At 37.3% G+C, this 23194-nt stretch overlaps 2 protein-coding genes and 1 long non-coding RNA gene across 8 annotated transcripts in view; 1 reads left to right on the forward strand and 2 right to left on the reverse strand.

The window, feature by feature from the left end:
- LAMP2 (lysosomal associated membrane protein 2) overlaps positions 1–738 on the reverse strand; it is a 17406-nt gene extending 16668 nt beyond the window's left edge. For 3 of the 5 annotated variants that reach the window (XM_026061056.1, XM_026061059.1, XM_026061060.1), the window contains exon 1: positions 63–237. In XM_026061056.1, coding sequence (XP_025916841.1) covers positions 63–237 — 175 coding nt within the window. Of the gene's footprint in view, positions 1–62; positions 238–695 lie in introns of those variants that run through there. The other 2 variants (XM_026061058.1, XM_026061057.1) reach the window with 2 other exon arrangements.
- Positions 350–8627, forward strand: LOC112963730. Of its 2 annotated transcripts, none has more exons than XR_003252702.1 (3): positions 350–450; positions 3763–3955; positions 5189–8627. It is a non-coding gene; the product is annotated as an uncharacterized LOC112963730 (long non-coding RNA). The 2 variants fall into 2 exon arrangements; XR_003252701.1 differs by having other exon boundaries at positions 3763–3926.
- A 2641-nt stretch (positions 8628–11268) lies between these two features.
- LOC112963729 (cullin-4B-like) lies at positions 11269–15437 on the reverse strand. The gene is made up of 4 exons (XM_026061061.1): positions 15330–15437; positions 15086–15258; positions 14340–14492; positions 11269–13182 (listed from the first exon to the last, which is right to left on the reverse strand). The coding sequence occupies exons 1-4, from the start codon at positions 15385–15387 to the stop codon at positions 13087–13089; spliced, it is 480 nt and encodes a 159-aa protein (XP_025916846.1). The 5' UTR covers positions 15388–15437; the 3' UTR covers positions 11269–13086.
- Between the last annotated feature and the right edge of the window lie 7757 nt (positions 15438–23194).

Here is a 23194-nt window from a genome sequence, read left to right on the forward strand (position 1 = left end):
CCCGCCGCCCCCTCAGCCGCGCCCGCCCGCAGGCGCCCGCAGGCCTCGGCGCGCCCCCTCACCGGCGGTGCCGAGCAGCAGGAGGAGGCAGGTGGAGCAGCGCGGCAGGCGGAGCGGCCCCCGCGGCGACCAGCGCGGCTCCATGTTCCCAGCGGCAGGCGAAGGGGCTCCGTGAGGCGGCGAGGGGCGAGCGGAGGGGAAGCGGGCGGGCGCAGCAAAAGCGTCGCCGTCGGTCATGTGAGGGGAGGGGCGGTGCCGTCCGCGCTCCGCCAATCGCCGCGCCGCGTCCGTCGGGCTCGATTCGACGGCTCGCGGACAGGGCGCCCGCCGCGCCGCCTCGGGCGGGCTGGGGAGCAGCGGGGCCGGGTCTCGCCTCAGGGGCTGGGGGCGGCGGGGGACATTTTCCTGCCACACGCGGGGCTGGCAGCGAGGTGCCCGGCGGGCCCCACTGTAAGACCCTATTTCCGCTTCGTATAACTCTGCTATTTAATTTGTGTCTGCTTGGGCTCGGGTTTTCCATGAAAAAAGGCCTGCTCCTGGCCAAATTTTTTCTTTTTTTCTTTTTTCTCTCCCCCCCTTTCTTCTTTCTCTCCATCTTTTCTCTCCTTCTCGCCTTCTTCTCATATTTGAACCCTTTCCAACAATAAGGCTGAGGGAAAACATGTTTTGCATCTACTAAAAAAAATTCTGCTGACCTTTCTTTCCTTTGGTGAACTCCAGCATTTCTGCGTTGTGCAACAGGCACTTGGCAAGGAGGGGCCCTTCGAGCCAGAGGCGCGTGGTTTCCTCTTCCTCTGGTAGTCCACTCGCAGGCTTCACAGGGTTGAAAATTTCTGGTTTGAACACGCTCAGGGGTGGCTTTGAAGATTTTAGTGGCTAAATTCCTCTAAGATTTCTTTATCTTTCACCATGGTTGAACAAGAGAAAATCCAGCAAGAATTATGGACGAAGAAACATGTTATAAGAGGAAAGCTTGAAAGACATTTTAAACAGAAATACCATCCCTGGCTCAGCCCCTGACTAGCACATTGTTCAAAGCTGAGTTTGTGTAACAAGGAAGTAGCACTATATATTTACTCTCTTCTTACATTCCTCCCTGCATGTCCATTATTGGCTACTGCAGAAACAGGTTGCCAGGCATTTGCTTTGACCCCATACAGCCATTCTAAAGCTAACTGGGCTCATTTTAGGTTAAGAAGATAAAGCTGAGAAAAGATACACTAAGTAAAGATACTTTTAATACAGAGACTTCCACTGCAAAAAAAGGAAGGAATAAACTATTTTCCATGTTTACAATAAATGAGAGGGGAGAGAAGTGGGCTAAAATGACAATGAATATTCAAGTTAGATAGTGGGGAAGGACTAGTAGAGCATTGCACTAGATTCTCATGCAAGATCGTGGGTTTTTTAAAAACAGGTTAGACAAAGTTCCCTCAGGAAATGATTCTGCTTTAGGGCAGGGGTGGACTTAGATGGTCTCCCAATGTCCCTGCAGGCTCTAATTGCTGTGATTTTGTTATCCATTATCCCACATTAGCCAGGGCTAATCAGAGATTATACCCCATCTTCGCAGAAGGAGGCCCATTCTCTGCCCTTTCTCAAGCTCTTATGTGTGAGCAGAATTCACATGTACCATGCCTACTAAATGACTGGCTAGAAATCTTTCCAGTAATTGCTTCTGTTAAGCAGGGTGGAGTTTGGCATTAGCAGCAGGAACTGGGATGCTTTGCTGCATTTTCACTGATGCCTAAGTGCAAGACGCTAGCCAGAAAGAAGGCAAGAGAAAGAAGCTGCCAGATGCAAGTGCAACAGAAAAGACACAGTAGGGTAGATGGGAAAGGGTAGGGAAAGAAGACAAGAGTGGATAAGAAACCTGGTGAATCTGAGACTGGATGGAGGGATAAAATCAGCAGAAAGTTGAATTGAAGGCTGGAGGGTATTGATCAGAAACAAAGGTTGTCTTGGCACAGAAGCCATCATTAAGAGATGGGAAAGAAGAGACTGAGACTGGGAGACAGCAAGGAGAATGGCAGGAGGATTCCCAGCTGCCTGAGGAAACAGGAGCTCTAGATTCAGTAAGGAAGGGCCCTACTGGAATAAGATATGTCTGTTTCTCTAGGAAAATGGCAAATAGTATTTGACTAACCAGGAACTAAGAGACATTCCCAGTGATGCGGGAAGAGAAGGAAAGCTCCTGAAGAGGACAATAAAATACTTCAACCTGATATAGTGAGACAGTGAGAGTATTAAGAAGGTGCAGAGATGGTGTAGACAGGAAGGTGATCATAAAGTCTTGAGAAACTTGAATTAATGCAATTTATGATAAAATAATAGTTAAATATTCTCAGTTATATACTTGTGATACTGTACTTTTCCAAAGAACATCACAAAACAAAATCTGGCTAGACTGAAACACCACTGAAACCAGTGAATTAAACAAATGGGAGTTCCACCCACAAGTCTTGTGTGGTCAGACACATTCACTAATTCTTTGCATTTCTTTTTGTACTTGATAACTGCTTCTAGAACCAACCTGTCATGTACATACATATCTGTACAGGCACCTGTCATTGCACATGAATATAAAAATTCATGCAATTTCAAAATACTTAGAAATAATCACTTTTTTATTCAACCTTTGGGCTTAATTTACAGAAAACTTATATGAAAAATTAAATTTTATATTTAATACTTGAGCCATCATTTGTTGTAGGCTGTGGGGGGAGCTTCTAGTGTAGATGAAATGGCATAGCTAGTGGCATAGATGAAAGCACTAACCCTGAAAGTAGCAAGTCTGGGCTTTCAGCTCTAGGGCAAAGAATGGGGCAGGTGAAAGGCTAGGGAGAGCCCTATCTCCCATGCTTTTACATGTTCTCATACTTCATTGTTTCAGTGAAATGGAACGTGGTCATGAGAGGTCTTGTTCTTGAAGAGTGATTACTCAGGCAGGATCTCCATTAAATGGATCTAAATATTAGGATAGAGACGTAGAATTAGGTTTTAACTAATGGGAGCAGGAGAAAATGGGTGGTATGTTCTAGGCTGTTTGTGAGTGGGAATGTCATGTTTTGTGTCAGCTGGAACATTTACTTCAGGACATAAGCTTAATTTATAAACACTGGTGTACTGAATATCTCCCTGATCTCTTGCCTGTACATTAGAAATAGACTGTAAAATGACTAGACATTCTACAGAAGTAAAAGGAAGACTGATTACTTGTTTCCATTGTGCAAGTATAGTGAGGTGTGAAATGAAATCAAATGGTAGATATAGTAACAAGCAAATCTGTTCCTGATAAATAACACAGAGTGAGATTAGCAACTGGTGTGGGATTAAAAGGCTGTTAGAGTTTATATAATTTAGCATGATGTAAAATATATTATTTTGCACCAGAAATATTGTTGATATCAGAACACAGGTTATTCTTTTTTTCTTTCCCTACCTGGTTGCTTTGTCCTCCTCTTATCTCCACTCCCTGCCATATAATTGCATTCCACAAGCATTTTGTGGTATTACGTCTTTTTACCATGATTGTAGCATATGCACTTTTTATTCAGAGTTTTACTTCTTGTTTGCAGTTTCAATCAAAAAGAAGGCGAGGACAGTTTTTCTCGTTGAGCTACGGAAAAACAATGTATAGACCTAATCTTGCTTCCAGTTAAGTCAGTGCCAAATTGGCTGTAAGAGTAACTAATACAAAGATGAAGTTGTATGAAGACAGGGACCATAAGCTAAGTCTCTGTTTTATTTTTATTGTCACAGAATATAACAAGAAAGACTGGTGTTTCTGTGGTGTGCGTACGTGAAAACTGTCCCTAGCTACAACGTGGGAAGTGAGGAGGCAGCCATGAAAGGAATCTCTCTACATTTCTGTCCTTGCGTGAAGGGTCCTTGGAGAGACTCCAAAGGATGAAACTGTACCTGGAGTAAGTGGGTGCAAGCACCTTTCATTCAAGTAAGGGATGAAGTTTGTCCATACACTTCAACTCTCTGAATGTGGTGATTATCCATGAAAGATATGTTTGTGATTCTTAAAAAGAATGTGCTCCTGCGTTAGCGCAGTAATGCTCTCCTCTTGCCTGGCCTACTGACAGAAGTTTGGTTTTGGCAGTATTCTCCCTACAAGGCCAATTTTTGGGCAGCTTCCAAAGCCTGTCTTCTCTTCATAGCTCTGAAAGGAACAAAATAAATCTGTGTTCCTCTCCCTTGTTTAACAGATCCTCCAGCTTTCCTTAGAAAGAATTGTACTGGCTGTGATCAGATGTTGTCTGATTCCTCTTAAATTCCATGAAAAGCAAATATATTCAGTACTTGTAAGATTCAATCTCTAACAAATATCCATAGCATCTTATTTATCAGGAGTAATTTCCTTGTTGATGTTGTGGTCTTAAAGATGGCAGCATTTATGTGGGAGTGGGACTTCTGTAACATAAGATCAGACTCTCAAGATCAGCTGTTTTCCTTTGATGACAGAAGCGCAAATGATTGCTAGTATGATGCAGAAAAATGCCTTAGCCTTTTGCCTACTAGGGAGAAATGATTTTTCATTTGGCATAATTATGGGAGCCACTGATGGATGGCAAGGCTGATCCTGTTTTTCTAAGACATTCCTTGCAGTTACTGCTGGATTTGAACATGAGGACTGTAATGTCACTGTATCACATTACATTTTTGCTGCGTGGTATACTTAGCTTGATGTCGGGAGTTTCAACAATGTATTGACATGTACTGAGGACTGATACACACACAATACCTTTGTGACTACTTTTTTAAGCTACAGTTCAGCAAGGAATATAAATTCATGCCTAATTTCAGATGTATAGGTTGTTCTATGACTTTCATTCACATCATATTCTTGATGTCCAACATATGCTTCATCCCCTGCTGAATCCCTTAGTAGTTTCAGCTGGCTGGATATTATGTCTGTATCCAGATTTTTCTTAATCCTGAGACTTGAGAAGATCAAGAGATGTATGTGATCAGAGCAAAGTGTTCAGTAATGTTTAACAAAGCACTGAATAACTTAACGTTTCTGATCTCTGGTGCTGGAGAGTACAGGTTGTGAAATGAAGAAAAAGAGATAATATCTAGAGCATGTAGTAATTACTAATTTATTCTGACGTTTTTTATTCACTATTTTAGATGTCTGTTTAAGCAACATGTTATTCTGTGGTACATTTTTTCACAGACCAGATTATGGCAGAACCTTTCTAGGAGGTGGAGGAAGGATTTGGCACCATATTCCAAGGCTGATGGAAAGAGGATGGGGTTAATGATGGCAGGAGGGGTCCTAGATTCGCTTGGCAGAGGTGGATGAACCACAGGGGCCCTCTGGAAACTGTGGCAACAACTGCAAGAGTTACAGCTATTGAAGTTTTCCTTTTCATGTAGCCCCAGTTTGTAGTTACTTGTTACTTGTGCTGTGCAGTGGAATAGGAATTTGCTGTGGTCTGGACACCTTAATGAAGAGCATGCTTTGTCCAGCACGGTATGACATTTGACGTGTTTCGGCTGCATACGAAAATGTTAGTCTGCTCAATGTTAGAAAAGGGATGACTCTTCACAGCTCTGTTGTGGTAGCTCTAAAAAAATTGCTTACTGTCTACAATGTGTGAAAACTGTGGTTCATTATTGTTTCAAGCAGATGGCAGTGTTTCTGAGTTGTCGGTTTCTGGAGGAGGTGGTGGTAGGAAACCAAACCATTAAATGCTGCTGCTGCTGCTGCTGCTGCTGCTGCTGCTGCTGCTGCTGCTGCTGCTGCTGCAGGAAACTGCTGAGTCAAGACTCGGGCAGTCACGTGGAAGGCCAGAAAAAGAAACCTTTGTTGTGAGGTGAAGGGATCAGAGATCAGGTTGCAGCAGAGGCAGCTGCAAAACTTCCTGCAGAAGCACTCTGAAATCTAGTGTACTGACACAGCTGGAAAAACATTTTCCCAGATTAGCAGGAAGGAGTGGAGGTACAAGAGGCAGTATTTTGTCACAAGCATATTATAAAAACATGCTTGTATAAATGCAGCCTGATTTAATCATATGCTGGTTTCCTTGGCAGGTGAAAGTGAGGTTTAGCTGGGCTTTAACATAGCACTGGTACAGCGACTGCTCCTTTGCTATCCCACTGCTGGCATCTGTAATGCTATGGGACACCCGGTGATGGTGTTGCCATTGGTTTTGTGATACAMTGTAATGTTCAGAAGCATTTCCAGCCTTTGCTGGATATTACGTGTACTAGAGTAATCAGTAGTCAGGCAGGTGGATTAACAAGAGATAGCAGATGAGACTTCTGTGCATATTGTGAATTAGGCCAAACTTCTAGAAGTAGTTTGGTTCAATGTGAAAAAAAAATCAATATATTCTTTGCACTTGTAACAGCAAAGCGGAAAAATGCCAGTATTCAGTTTTGTATTTTTCTCTACATATATTGTCTGTCAACTTTCTGGAGATACATCTGTCAGCTTCTGAGCAGGAATTATTTTCTGAAAATGAGTAGCTTTGTACACTAGACATGTCATGCATCCAATTCTTACAAAGATGTGTTGACTGTAAGTTTTTCTGAGAAATTTCAGCAGGAAGTTTCAAACTTCAGCAGGAAGTTGTATATAAATTACAGAGATTGTAAGGGAAAATATATGCTATACAGTCATTTTCATTTTCTTACCTGGGTATCTTACAGCAGGATTCTAGCATTACAGCATCTCTTGTAACCGAGAATAATGTTATTTCCCTTTTACAGATAGCAAATTAAGGCAGATGATGTATGTAATTAGCCTGCAGTCACCTGAAGTCTCTGACAGTACTAGGAAACCAGGCCCTGCAGACCCTAGCTTAATGCCTGGTCACTACATTGTCCTGGTTAACAAAACTTTTCTAGGGGATAATCTCCATCCGATTTGAGGTGACCTTGCACAGCATCAGCTTGAGTATCTGCTCCATGCTTTTGGAGCTAGGATTTGAAGCAGCAGCAGCCACTGCAGGGATAAAGAGGAAGAAATTGAGTCAAGGGAGATACAGAACATTGCAAGTTTCATGTGAGGGAGCAGAATTACAACTGTTCAGGTGCAGAGCCAGCTCTCTAGTGGAGCAGGCCTGGCCTCTTCCCTCCACGCAGGCTGCAAGCAAGCTTTACATGCACCCTGACAAGGTTTCAGCTCCCTCTGGAGAGGCTGCAGTTTGTAATCTTTGTTCCCAGCTCCAGCCTGAAAGCTGGACCTCCTTCCCAACACAGCATCTGATAGAACTTGGTCTGACACAGTGTCTTGCTTGGCCTTTAGGGAAAATTAGTGGAGCAGTCTTGCTTTGAGCCTCAAACTATTACCAACTGAAAGATTTTCTTTCTATAGTGAAAGGACTGTTTTTAAAACAAATGATCTGTTTTTGACTGTTACAGCAAAATGTTTATTCTCAGGTATTCTCAGCTTCTGTAGAGACTACATAAGGGTAAACAGAACATACATTATTGTGATAAAAATTTCATATGAAGTTTGGTGTGGAGGGGAAAAAAGCTGCATATTAATTAAGCGAACATCTTACTAATAATCCAGCACTGATATTTCATGCTGTATTAGAACTATTTACCATTCCAAAAAAAAAAAAAAAGAAAGAAAGAATCCAGCCCATATAGCCTTAGAAACACTGTCCTTGCATACTATCCCCTCCTTAATTGCAAAGTCATAGTGACTAAGCTTTGTAAAGAAACATTGCATCCTTCAAGCTCTGCAATGGCCTGTACATTATCAAAGATCCTGATGCTCCTGCGCATACCTCAAATACATGGAACATCTCAGTGTTAGACTTACTGGAACAGCAGCTACTGCAACTTCCTTATTACTGAAAATGTCATTAAATGGAGCAGAACCTCTAGATTTTCACTTTTTAAAAAAGACCAAATTTGGTAGTAAAAGCAAATTAAGAATGACATACCTGTTTTCATTCAAGTAAAACAGAAGTATTTCAAGCTGACAAACAACTGACTGATTTAAGGATTAAGCTAAAGAACAACCATCAATAAAAGTTTCATATTTCCTGGATATGAACTATTTTTCCTAGGCTTAAGAAAAGGGCTCTATTTATGATGTTGCAATTCTTCACCCAGTTTTGGAAAGTTAACTTTGGAAGTTACTTCTTCTTTACCATACATCCTAATGCTTATTTCCCTTAAGCAGTAAAAGATAGTTCTGAAAGACATTGAAACTGCTCTGACCATTTTAGGTAGATTAACATCTGTTGCTTCTCTTCCCAGTTAACTCTTTATTTTACACAAATACCCTCTGCACCAAGTCTACTATCTTTCTCAGCCCTAAAGTAAATTTTAAAGTGTTGTTTGAAAATATCACAATATAGCCTCAAGCCCTTGCCTCTAGGAAAAAAAAAAAAAGCTACCATCTTTCTCTCAGAATCAGGATGAAGTATTGTAAGGCATACAGTACTTCATAAGGTAACAGAAATAAGTATTTACTGCTCTGTGACACTTTCCCAGAGAAATAGAGTAGATCGATAGATTTTCTATCTCCAAATATCTGTTCCTGTAGGATTTTTTTTTTTTTCAACAAAATTCTGTAGGATTTCAAAGAATGTAGGAAGTAGGAAAGGGAATATTCTCTTTAAGTAAAAATTGTTAGTGAAGAAAACATCTTGTGCATTTAGATGTCTCCAAGCTGTAACATGGAAAAAAACCATCCAGGCAACAATATTAGTGGAAGACATTCATTGGACCTGTTTCAAAACACCATGCACAAGGAACATTTTATGATTATAGCAGTGTTGTGCAAGGTCAGCCTGCCTGCAGCACGTGCAAGTCTTCAGTAGAGATCATTAGGAAGGATCAGCACTTGCTTTGCTACAGCTATCAGTCTTTCCAGACCATCTCTCCTGAGTACTCGGAAAGCAAAACCAAGACACACTCCCCCTCACACCTCCACTGCCAGTCCTCAGCACTCCCACTCCGGGCAGGAGCTGCACTAAGGGAGAGAGGATGGGCTGAAGATATTCCTGACAAATTCCACTCAGATTTAGTCCAATGGTTCCAAATGGCTGAAGGAAAATACGAAGATGGCCCAATCTAGAGCCATCATCAATAACAGAAGCAAGTTACTTGATGAACCCTGTCCTTTGCACTTTAATGATTGTAACAGAATCATTACAAAGTTACTAGATGTACTGGCAAACACCCAGGAATGCTGTCTCCTGTTCAGGCCACTCACATACCAGGCAAGTACCCTCCTGTAACAGCAATAAACCACCAGGTTTGGTATTTTTATAAGATTTCTAGCATTTCTGCATGTTCTAATCCTCAAAGTTTGCAAGGTTGGAATCAATCCCTCTGGAAGCTCATTTCCTTCCCCTCCAATCACCTTCTATAAAACTTAGTAAAAAAATGATTCAGGAATGGAAGCCGCTTAGAAAACTCAAGGGATTTTAATGACTGAATGAAAAAGGAACTACTTATTATTATATTTAAGTAGCAAACAGGTATTTTGCTATGAAAGCACAAACTAAAGATTTTAAGGAAGCCACAAACATTAGTAAGCCCAACATACAGAAGTYTGAGTAAGAAGGCATTTTACACACGAGTTTATCAACACAAAACTGTTTAATATTTATTAAATGACACAAAATACCTAGATAACAGACTCACTCTTTGAAAGGACATGTATTTACATTATTTACCAACTTAAGAAAGACTCTCTGTACCCATGTCAGACTTGTTATGAAACATTAAAAAGGTTTTGCTTTTTGCATCAAAGGATGCAATGGTGACACATGCCCTGTTTGCAAGTCTGCATAAACTATAACTTTTTGATGCAGTGAAAAAGCACAATTTTATATTCTGGTAGCCGAGTGAAGAGGCTTCTGAAAAGTAACAGGGTTGGTTCCCTCCCCCCCCCCCAACTCCAGACATACTCTGAAGGATTCTTATACAAAAAGTATATTACATTTTTGAATGCTGCTGTACTCTTACAATTTTAGTGTAACTTTTCAAAGAAAATATTCTTCCTACTATACGAAATCACTAAAAACAAAGTGGTATTTGAACATTTCTTCAGATGCATTTTTTAAGAAAGCATTAGGGCAAATGATATGTTTAGGAAAAAACAAGACTAACTGAAGAAAAATGAGCAGAGACCAAAATATGAACCACAGCTAAAGCAACTTAACAATTTGCTTTTTTTTTTTTTATTATTAACTATTTACTTTGGCACCTTTGTGTAAACTATAGAACAAAACAATGTTTACAACACATTTGCAATTACAGCATTTAAACAAAATGGTCACTTTTTAAACCAGCCAAGACAAAAAAATAGTCCATTTATGGGTATAAAGATTAAAAAACCTAAAATATATATTTCTAAGAATAAACTGCAATTTCTTATGAACAAGGTGCTATAAACTGCATGCAAGAGTCAAGATTAAAAATGTGTGGCCAAACAGACAAGCTGTGTTATAGCCAGATGAGTTGTGGTCCAAGCCCACTTTTATTTATTTTTTCATATAGATATATATGGCTCAATAGGCAGGCACATGATCCCAGCAAAGAGTTGCAGAGTTGTACGGCTGGACAATAATCTTGGCTGCAGCTTTGTCATTAACCAGGAACAAGCAAGACCTTAGCAGAAGAGATGAACAAGTTCTTGGGGAAAAGCCATGAAGATACAAGAAGAAAAGGCCTTCTTNNNNTATTCTCAAAGTCCATTCTTTGGGTTGCTTTAACTAGATTGCCACCAAAATGCTTAGGGTCTACCTCAGATCTTGAAGTCTGAGGAGATCTTCTATATTATAGTTTCTGCACTTAAATTACTGAAATAGATGTGATAAAAATTAAATAAGCCTTCAGACCTTTCTGGTTGGTTTGACTGAATGCAATACACTTGTCTAATGAGGGAGGATTTTACTTTTGCTTTTTTTAAACTTTACTTTTACTTTTTAAAAATTGTTATTTTTTATTTTTTAAATACATGGTAGTGTTTGAATTATTTGCTGTAACAGACTGAATGGAACAAGTTCAGTATTGATTTTCATCATCTTCTGCCTCCTAAAGAGTTAAGTTTTATGCTCCTTCTCCAAAGCAACTTTTAAAAAGTAATCTTTTATTGGCTAAAGATACAAAACACATACAAGAAAAAGGAACATTGACTGCAAAATACAGAAGGCTTTTTTTCAGGCATTCTTTCCTCCCCAGTGGATCTCTATTTGAACTAATCCTTAAAGATCTGCCTCTGTTTGCAGGAGCAGTGTCCAAGTTTCTTACCAAAATTCTATTCTTAGCATTTTTCTTAGAGAGGCAAGGGTGGTCCTGGATGTCTACCAGTGATTATGCTGCAATAGTGTCAAGGGATAGGTAGATTTTCTGCAGATCGTATCACGAGCTGTATGACAGTTAGTAGAGGATGGCAAAAATTAATTTAGAAGGAAGAAAACATATGCTTCATCTGTCAACTGAGGATTGTACGTAGAAGAGCTTGAGAAAAAACACAGCTGGAGAAAATATGGAATTAAACAGTGGATCAAAAAAGCAGTAAGGATGGGATGTGTCAGATACTATATATATATATATATATATAAATATACACACACACACAGGCACACTCTCCCCCTCTCACACACACACACCCCTGAATATGGGATCACAGTGATAAAAGTTATAGATTGTAAGGAGTTAAGTTACACTGCCTTTAAACAAAAGCAACATCTTGCTTTCAAGAAATATCTGGTATTCCCCAGGACTATCAGTGCCTGAAAGCGGATGAGGTTTTCATTGTGCTCTGCAACACAGCTGATGGTAGGTCTAAAGCTTGGCTGGGTAAGGAAGAACTGTTATGTGGAGGAGTTACATTTTCTGCTGACACTTTTTCTTCCCCCTCCCCATATATTCCTGGCATATACTACTATAGCAATAAAAATCCATTCTACTGAAACAAAGCTCTACATTCAAGTGACTTATTCTCCCATGTTTTATAAAGATGCAAAGAATGCTCTCTGGTCATCTAAGGAAATAGCTTCTAGATGCCTTGTAGCAATACTTAACTATCTTTCTGTATGAGAGGTAGGCTTCTGGGTTCTAGGAGGCCTGCCACATCTAGGGCCAAGTTCTTAAAGCTTTAAGTTAAAGCAATCCAAAGCAGGGCAGTCTTATTAAGAGCTGCCCTGTCTAAACCTTGAGGTTAGTTCAAGTTTAGAATGTTGCAAAGCAAAACAAGTATTAAAATCCATTTGCAATTTTTGTTCTTATAGCTTTACCAAAAGAACAGTGTGGCTTTTCATAAATATCTTTAAATAGATTCTCTTTTGTAGAGTATTGCTGCCAAGAGGTGAAGGCCTCCTACCCATGACTAGTAAAAAAAAATGTCACTTTTTCCATTATGGCTGTTTTATGCTTAAAATTCCCAAAGGTGAACACTAAGTTTTATAGGCAAGCCATATAAATATAAATCTGAACCTGTTTTGTTGTAGCAGTTATTTAAGAATGGTGTTTGTATATATAATATATATGCCCACACTGCAAACTTTATACATAATTTTATATTGGTACCATTTTGTCTTAGTTGTGACCAAGAATATATTCCACTAGATCATAAGCATAGCTTAGCTTATTCCCCATTTTCCCTCCCTCAAGGGAAAAATCCAAGTGTGGGTATCAACCAAACCAATGGTATGTTGCTAACTGAAATGCATTCTGTACAGTAAATTAAAAGTTTGCATGCAGTTTAAGCATTTTAAAGGCTATTTTCTTATATTAATTAACCTGTTTCTGTTTAAAGGTGTGAAAGACATCTGTCATATATCAAGGGACTTCTCTTCAGACCCAGAGACAAATGGAATCACGAAGACCAGGTACTTTCTTGCAGCCTTCTGCACATCTTACTAAATAACATGCAAAGAGTTCAACAGCATTCTTCTTAAAATGTAAATAGTACTCTTTAAATGGGCATGTTAACCACTGAAAGAAGTCCACTCTACTATACTTTTCCATTACACTGCTTTCATTCAGTCATTGGTAGTATAAAAAGTCAATTAATGGGATCAACAGGCTAGTTTATCCACTGGCAATTGCGTATGACACCAAGTGTGCAGTAAAACAAAGGCCAACATATGTTTATGCAATATAGTTGTATTGATTTGGGTTCTCTTTATCTCTTTCCATGTAGTCCCTGTCAATTAAGGATTCTATTCTCTTCTTAAGGTCAGCAGGCTGTAAAATAAAGCAGATTTTCAGTATTAGTATTTTGCTTTCAATAGTCCTCAATTCTTTCTTTCCATACAACCCAAACATCCACATTATTCAAGATGACTGAGGAAACAGGCATCACAATTTAAATACTATGTGTAATTGACTGAAGAGAAAGCTACAAAATTAGCTTGTCACCTGCAGCTACCATAATCCTTTTACAGCAGTGAAAAATATTTGCTCCCTTTCAAATTGAATGCTACTTTGAAAACTAGAATTCATATGTTACATGCCAAAGTATTTCTATTTGACTTTCATCCAGTAAAACTTTATCTTGATGCAAGTACATTTTGCAATAGCTTGGGTGCCCTATGATTTTGTTGAGTGAAGAACTTTATTAAAGATGCCTCATGTTAAAGAGTGAGAAAAAGTATTTAAATTACCTGTTACAACCCTACAATGCCCAACTGCAGCTTATGCAGTACTTACAGGCCTGCAGGAATTTTATGTGGTAATAAAATAGAATAAAATGGCAATACCTTTTATTTTTTATTTCCATTGATAGAAAGCACTGTATATTTGAACTCAAACAGGTGCATGCATCACTGTCTATTTGAAAATCTACTTCCAATTATACACATAATCAAGCTATTTATATCACAAGYGTGGGCTGCATTAGCTTTGAGACATTCACCAATATCTGATTTTCATTCCCCATATTAACTAATATAGTTGGTCCAAAAAACTACTGTACATTTATTGTTTGCTCATTTATAAAGTGTCAACCAAGCAGTTAGAATCAAAAACACTTCTGCATGACTTATCTGAAGTATTTCCACCTCCCCCGCAAGAATGCATTGCCAGAGCACTTATGAAATGCAAGAACAGTTTAAGATGACATGCAAACAAAAGAGGGTTAGCTTCATGGCTACTACTAACAACAGATGTCCAATTCTGAAAAACATTTGGTAATAGGTTTTATGAACATACTAAAAGCCTGAGATAACATTCAGATAAATTAATGCAACTAACACTTTAAAAATTCCTCAAAGAGAATATTTGCCCTTCCTAATAGTAACAAGATTCAGGTTACAGATAGAATCACTGTTTAACTGGGGACAGGCAAGGGAACCTTAAAAAGGAGCATTACATTTTTAGAACAAGAAAAATCAATACTCCACCTTTACTGGGAATTTAAGCTGGTTGTAAACCTCTGACACAAGCAAGTTATGACTCAGTGTCTTGCGCATCTTCATGATTCGCACAATTGCGGCGTCAATCTGGTATTGCCGGTCCTGGAATACTCTCTCTGTAGTGCTTGCCTGTTCCTCTACCTGGAGGATTCGTTTAGAAAAGTTTTTAAGAGAACAGAACTGTCAAATCAGTTTTTATTCATTATTTGAAGAAAGAATTGTTCTTAGTGTAAGACACTAAGATTTTTTTAATTGTCAAATATTTGATGTAAATTCTTCATGAGTACGAAGACCTATTGTCCATTAAAAAAAAAGTTGTGCAAGGGATTAAAATCTTTGCACAAATTTTACATTGGATGGCTGTTAATAGATTAACAATTGTTGCAGGTATCATCTGTGCAAGATATTAAGGGAAAACTCACTTGAACTTGTTTTTATGTTTACAAACCATTTCATAAAGCTCCACATAACAATCAAGCATCAGAACAACATTTACTACTTAGAACTCCTGTTAATCAACTTTATTTAGAGATATCTAGGATCACTGGAATCTAAGTTAGTATGGCAACTCACATTTAAATCCCTCTCTGTTATGTCTGTGCTAGCATCCAAAGTATCCTTTACAAAGATACCAATATACACATTACAACTGAGTGGAAAAAATATTTGTGAATGAGTGGGCAACAGAGACTTGACCCAAGGTTCTAGAAACCAAAAGATTAAAGAGACTATACCGTTTCTTTCATCTGAATTTGGTTGATCTTTATCCTGAAAAGCTTATGTCTGAAGTCATCATTGCATGTGAATTTATCACCATCTTCCACATCTTTGCCTTTGGGACTTTTAGTCAGTACTCTGGCTTTGCCACAAGCCAGAGATTGAAGTGTTCTTCTCAGCTCTCCATCCTCTAAAGCAGAAACAAGTTGTTTGGCATTTGAAGTCAAGAGCATTTGGTAGTCAGCTGTTTTCAATACCAACCTATCCCAGTGGCTTGCTTTATCTCCTCTAAACTGAACTCCTCTCCTTCATTAAACATGAGCAGCACCAGTGTCTGGAACAAGGAGACCTGAAGCTCTTTTTTGCCCTGTCACAGAGAAAATAAACGGACATCACTAGGCTATATATATATATTTTTTTTGGGGGGGGGGGAGGGGAATATAAAACTTTCCAACCAAGATTTTAAAAGTGATTAGAGATTCTGAATTTCTCAAATATTGGGTGCCTAACTTCAGACATTGTAGAAACTACTGAGCAGTCCATTCCTCTGTTTAGTAGTATCTTTTAAGAGATCACTATTTTGGTCCTCAAAAGGTGAGGCACCCCAAAATTGCTAATCACCTTTGACAATTGTTGCCCAGGTTCCCAATCAGAACCAACTGCATTTTTCTTTTTTGAATGGTTAACAGTAATGTTTTTGTAATTTCTAAATTATAAGAAATTCTCCCCTCAGAAATATTTGTGAGCTCTGCCTCACAAACATTCCCATAATAATTTTTTTGTGGGTCTTCCTTGAATGGTTACAAGAGAATAGCTTACCCACAGTTCAAAAGCTGATGTAAATGAGTCTACAAAATGAAAGTCAAATGCTACTCTTAGTTATATCTACACAAATTCAGAAAAAAAAGGGGAAGATCTACAAAATATTTATTTCAAACAGATATATGTAGTAGAAATGCATGCACCTACTGAGCTGGCATCTTTCAAAATCTGAGCAACTTTAGTGAAGCACTTTTTTTTCTTTTTTTTTTTTTTAAAGCACAATGTCTACTTCCTTGATTTGGCTGAAAGAAAGAACTGCTTAGGGTTATTTGAGAATTCACAACACTACATATATCATTAGCAAACAGGTGAGCACTAAATTATCCTTTCCTAAAATACTAAATCATGATTTAGAGACATACCGGCTGGATCAAAACTGACTTCTGATTTTTCTGGCTCAGACAATCAGTGGAAAGAAATGTCTGCATTCCTACAACAGCAGAAAGACATCTACTTAAAACTTCTCCAAACTATTATCTCATATACTAAGATGACTGCTACTGCAAAACAACTTGCAATAAGATGTTATTTCAGTCTCTAAGAACTGGCCAATTTTTGTACTTGATTACATCTTTTTATGTTAAAATAAAGACAGGCATTCTAATCATAAAAACAAAAATTTTTTGAATGTAATCCACTTTATCTTCTGAATTTTTTACAGAAAGTAAAACAGAACCCAGTGGACTATTTATATGAAGTATCTAATACATCAGCAATATACRTGTGTGTGTGTGTATTTTAAAGAAGTCTAGCATAACACAAAATAATCATAATAAAATTGAATGTAGATCTCCACATAAAATACATTCTGTAAAGGCTTCACGAAAGCTAAAATCACACCATTGTATAAATCCTGGCTCAGACAAGGGGTCTATGAAAAGTTCTGTGGGCTTAAAATACTGAAGTTAAAGGAACACCTCTAATGCTTTAGTTATATACTGTTTAAGGATTTTACAAAATACTGTTGAAAGCTAACAACCACAAAAGTAACTAAAATTTCTAAGTAGATATAAGCTGCCTTTAGGAAAAAAGAAAAGCAAAAATAAGAATTTATCGCTTGCAGAATTATGAATGTAAAGAAACTGGACCTACTCCATTAAAAAATCACTGTATAATGTTCCCTCACAGGGCTTCTCTTGCATCCCTAGATTCATGTTTGCATGAAACATTTCAGGTTTCTAAATTGAGAGATTCCTGTAGTTTGGGAATACAGACAGAAATTCACATGTTCTGCAGTTACTAGCTTGCAATAAAGAAGTCTACAACTCCAGTCAGTTATGAGCATGCACCTGTCTCATAGCTGTCAATAGCTCACATAGTACAGAAGACGAAGAAGTTGTATATTCTCTGTATGTTACAGCTAGAGTAGATAGTAGCTAGGAGGGAACATCTGAAATAAGGATTCAAGTTAGTAACTTCAGAGTGAAGGAGTATGCAATACTTCAAACAGAATATTCCAAAATTAAGGCTGACATTTCTCTGCAAAGGCACTTTGACTCAAAATAACAATTTGAAAGTTTCGATTTATTTTTGTATTAGCAAATAAATACAGAAACCCAACTAATGAATACCAACAAGTATTTACTAATAACCTGGGTTTATTCTGCCACAAATATTTTTTACAGTAACAGTATTTGTGTTTTATCTGACCTATACAGATAATTTCTGAAGTTTTAGGAAGTATTTTTCCTATTTTGAAATTTTTAAAGTCGTATTTATCCATCTTATAACCTATGTTTCAATATATAAGGCAGTCTGCTTGTTTCCATTCACGAACACACTTTTATGAATGAGATGTCAGCGTAAAACCTATGACTTGGAGATGACTCTTACTGTGAGAAAGTCCTGATAATTTAAAATGAGACCTGAGATGACACTCATCAACAGCATAAGGAAGTGCCATTTACTGGTGCTCTCTCCAAATGAAGAGCTCACAACAAATAAAAGTATAAGTTTGACACAAGCAACAGCAAAATATATTAAAAAGACAGTAGAATGAAGTGGCAGCAATTCCTTTGCAAAATAGGTTTACTAGATGAAGATAGATGGTGTCTCTTTTCTTCTGAGGCAAAATTATATATTAATGAGTGGCACACATACTGCAAAAGAAGAGAAACCTGAATATATCTGCATATTATGTAGTATATAAAAGCAGAGTAAATGCTACTGAAGTGTGTGTTTCATTTTTTCTATTGCTATTTAAAATATTTAAAGTACAGTTCTAAAACAAGATCACAGAAAGTAACTTCTGGATTTGTTCTTTATTTTGCCTCACTTTCTCCAATCAAACATACTCAAGGTCCATATAATAAAATTGTTTTTACCTACTGTCATGCACATTCTAACATGAAAAGTCAAACTGGGTTCTCATAGTTTCATGGATGGTAAATAAAAGCACGATTTCCATTAGCTACTCAAGATCTTCAGGCACAATTCTGAAATCCTGCAGTTCTCTCTCTGTACTCTCCACAAAAATACAACAATGCAGAGTGTGCTAACAGGAATTTCGAATGTTAATTACTTACAGTATGCAACTTATTTGTCCTTGGATTTATGTTCTTTACAATATTTTAAGTTAAAAATTAGTAAAGAGTTATATTTAGGTAAACTAGGGATAAACAAGATTGCAGAAATACCCAGAAAACAAGCAGAAAAACAGGTTTTTAAACATAATTTGGCTAAATACAAATGGGTCAAAGAGGTGGCAGGACAAAAAGGCAACTTCAAATATCTAAAATGTGCTAAAAGAACTGTCATTCTTTTATTCAGGTTCAAGAAAAATTAGCATAGCCTTTTTTCCTCTTTGTTTTCTTTTTGATTGGATTTATTATGCTAATTCTTTTTCTTTCCCCTCCTCTTCAAGGTATCACCACTGAGCTGTAAGTAATGTGATCTCTAAYGTCATGATTTTGATGACTAGCTCTGTTGGCCATTTTACACACTTTCTTATTAAATCCATATGGCAAAGGAAAGAGACCATTAAGTCCCTTATCAGTAGACCATTAAGCGAGCCCATAAACAAGAAGCAGCACTAGTACGCACCAGAACATTGCCAGGCACACAGTCCTCAGGCACTGATGGCACCTCTGCCTCCAGTCTGTCAGCTGGGACATCAAAGCACAGTAGACAGGAATAGAAAGGCTCTAAAGTTAAGTCTTCCTCAGAAGGGATGTGCAGGACTAAAGTTTAGCAGGTTTTAAGAAATTTAAGGGTACAGTTCCACATAGCCTTTACTCAGCATACTGCAAATTTAAGAAGCTCTTGTGCTCTCCCTCTAGCCAGTCACTGTAACTCTGTACCATGCTTCCACCTTGCTAATGTAACTGCTTGTGGGTCTGAATGGCTACCTGATTCCATGATCTAGCTGAGGTTAAAAATAACCTTTTTTAATTTATTTTATGACAATTCAATATATGGCAGCTCTACAGACCTTGGATGAGGACATAAGACAGGGATGGCAGGGGAAGCAGGAATGAGGGGTTAAACTAGCATTGCTACTGAAAGCAAGAAAAAAATCTTATACTGTGGGTTGAGTTGAGCCTCATTAAAACTCCTTTATACAGCCTTTCTTTAAAACAGCTGTAAGAATTTAGAAGCCATTTGCTGATTTTACAGGAATAAATAGCTGAAACAATTTGAGAACCACAACTAGAACAACATATGTTTATTATCCAGTGAACCAGAGTCAGGAGCCAAAACTGAACTATACGGGAGAAGGTGCTTGGGTAGTGTTACCACTGTAGAGAAATTTATGAAAGAAAGAGGAAAAATAATACAGAACCACCAAAGCACAGCATCACATATAGAAGAAAAAAGCACCATTAAAGTATTCCTCAGACTTCAACGAAAAGTCTTTCCAGTCAAGGACTGGCTGAAAGAAGCACAAAACAGCGAGAAACTAACAAAGGGTTTGGCGTATTTTCTAGATGAACAGGATTCCTGAAAAGTATCTAAATACCTGAAACCGGAAACTGTACACCAGATTAAAATATTGGTTTAAATAAAGAAATGGAACAAATACTTTCCTTTTTAGAGTGATATCATGAATTTCAAAAAGAACAGAACTGAGAAGCTGTTACAAATATTTCATGCATATTTACTATTCAGACTAAAGTATATTTAAAGTGTTATGTGACATAATTTAATTRTAAAGTACTGCAAATTACCTTGGAAGTGAAAGATATACATTTCTAGTTTTAAAACATCAGTAGTCTTTGCTCTAAAAGCTAGAACATGAGTGCATATAAAAATGTAGCAAAGTTAAATCAACATGTCTGTTCTCACAATCTTCAACTAATGGACCTTCATTAAACTCCCTTATGATTTTCCACAGCTTACAAATGAGTGAACCAAATGATTGTATTCAACATGAATTTAAATGGTTTCAGTTCACAGTATGGAAATGCACAGAGAGATGTGTATGCACATATTGCATATCCTTGGTCATCCAAACTATTATAGAACTAGGTTGATGGAACATAAAGAGCTAAAAGGCAAAAACCAAAATTTTGAAATTGCTTCAAAATCTATTTCTGCTGTGAAATGATATCTACAATATTTCTGCTGTAAACAGACACCTAATATAACCTGATACTATAAAAGCCAAAAATAATGTAGTGGAAAGGTCTAAAAGAAACACTATAAATATATCTACAAACCAACTATAACTTCAGGGTGTTCATCCTCCATGGAAATGTCATTTCATATTTTATCCATTACATGAAAATACTCCACTGTTCCTCCAAGGTATTTCTATTGAGTAAAGGAAAACAGCCTCTGTGCTTTAAGAAATTACTCCAGTGTCTTTGTGTATACAATGTTATTCAAAAGCTACACCCTCCAAGCTCTACTACTGTCTGTATTCTAAAAATAAAATGCACTAAAAGTATGATGTCTATTTGTGTCTGTTGTAAAAGTAGTATATGAAGTAAAAGTGGTAACAAGTTTCAATTTTATTTTTTTAAGCTTGATAAAACATACCACATTCTGGACACCATTTTAATAAAAATGATTCCAACTCTAGCATCTCTTCATTTGTTAACCTCCATGCAACATAACAGCAAATGCTTTTTAAAGCTACATTAAATCTACTAAAATATTTAACTTGAAATAGTCCAGAGATGCAAAATATCCTAATTGCTTCTTTCTAAAACTACTGAAAGGACAAAACCCTCCTTTGAGCAGCAACTAAATATGATTAATAGAACATTCAAATTTATTTAAAAAACAACACTTCTCCCACATTGTCTTTAGCAATATTACATTATGAGAATATGTGTGTGTTTGCAAAAGAAAGGGTCCAGCAGGAATAACTACTCTTTGGACAAATATCACAGGTTGCTTTAAGGAATGGCACTGGTGAATTGAAATGCAGCTCATAATATTTTTTGGTTTCTTCAAATAACTTACATTTCACAGCAGAGTTCTTAGAGTAAACAGCACTATATGTTTTCATAGTAAGGCCTAATCTCCTGGAATGTTGGCATGTTTCCATATAACCACCCCCAATTAATACCAACAGAATTACACAGATCTGTCTATCTGAGCAATTTTGACACATTAAACCATACTAACATAAAAATGCCTTTCAAAATAGACCAAATTATAGAAGAGTGAATTAAGAAGCTATTAAAACACTCATTATCAGATGAACATCCCTATTGATAGCTTGAACCATAGACTTTTCAAACACTACAGCAACATGTTAGAATTCAGATTTGGTTTCAGATTAAAGATACATTTTGAAAAAATGCAAAGAAAACTAGTCCGTATACAATAAATCTCTAAAAATCTTAGGAAAGATTTTAAYAGTCACAGAAATCTTAGGAAAATAAAAAATATGTATAGCCCACAAAGACATGTATGTATGTGAAGCACTATTTCCTTAAAAATACCACCTGCAAGTGAATATGGTTGTTAGCTAAAAATAATTTCAAAAAGGCCCCAGTACATTCCTGATTTCCAGCAGAATATGGACACACAAAAGAAAAAATATAAATAAAAATAATGACAACCTCTCTGCATGACTACTGGTGATATTGAGAAGCTGGTACGTGTGTACCAGATATCTACATCAGAGACTAAAAGAGAAAGTGAAGTGACAAAGATCAAATGTTTTTTAAGTGACAACAAACAGTTTTGGAATAGCTCTCTTTTTACTGCCAATGAATCCTATGTAAGACACCTAAGTATATAATAGGAATAAAGGTATCCCCTGAAATGCTGTAGTTTATAGAATTGAAAACAAAGATATACAGACAAATATGCCATCAGCAGCCCTACTATACATAGTCAGCTGGGCTTTATGCAGTTTACTTACAAAGGTCTTCATATTTTGTTCTTATACAGACTTTGAAACTTCCAAGTATTGATTTGCAATTCCATCAGTTGTTATAATTGAAACCAGCAAAGAAAGAACACTTCTGTAAAAGCCTTAATAATTTGTAAAATCCACTGTTTCAATAGTAAACAGAAAAAATTATCTTTTGTGCAGTGGAGCTCAAAATCAGTATTTTTATTGCCAAAAAGATTGCTCATTTTTTCAATTCTTTTGATTTAAGGTTAAATTTCTGAAAAAACAAACATTGCTGAATAAAAGGAAATAAAAGGAAACACTGATGGAGATAATAGATCTGTTAAATTAAGGAAATTATTTATTTCTATCCTCGAAGAACCTGTTTGTCCATTACAGGATGACAAACTGCTCATATCTCCAGCTGTGTTATTACAAACTGTCACACAACAGATATGCAGAGTTGTTACTGTCCCTATTTAGGGTTTAACCAATGCCTTTAGTGAGCAATTTCAGTCTCTCACGGCAAGCTTATCTCTGCATTTTAAAAAACTGTCTTTCACTTAGGAGTTTCTAAAGGTGTTCATTTGGGAGAAAGTTTTTTTTGCAATTAACAGAATGCTTTCACCGGAGAGAAAATCAGCTGCTGTACAGAACAGAACAGCAATAACAGGAAATTAAGGAAGGGGAATCTCTCAAAGATTCGTTAACACAGATTGCTTGGCCTGTAACAAGCTCCAGCAGATCACAGGACCCCACACTCAGACATTCATGATGTTCCTATTTATTGCTTTGAATAGTTCCCACTGACAAACGAAAAAGAAAATGAAAAAAAAACAACCCATGAGAGTCTACATGCATGGCTACTTAGGTGAAAAAGCTGATTAACAGTTAAATCTTATTTTACATAACACTTAAAACTTAGTAGTAAAGTGGTACACAACTGGAGTGGAACTGCGCTAATTCTCCACGCTCATGGAGACTGTCAGAATGTACATGTAGAATTAGGTCT

Source organism: Apteryx rowi, unplaced genomic scaffold, assembly GCF_003343035.1.
Source record: "Apteryx rowi isolate R43461 unplaced genomic scaffold, aptRow1 scaffold_174, whole genome shotgun sequence".
Lineage (NCBI taxonomy): Eukaryota > Metazoa > Chordata > Aves > Apterygiformes > Apterygidae > Apteryx > Apteryx rowi.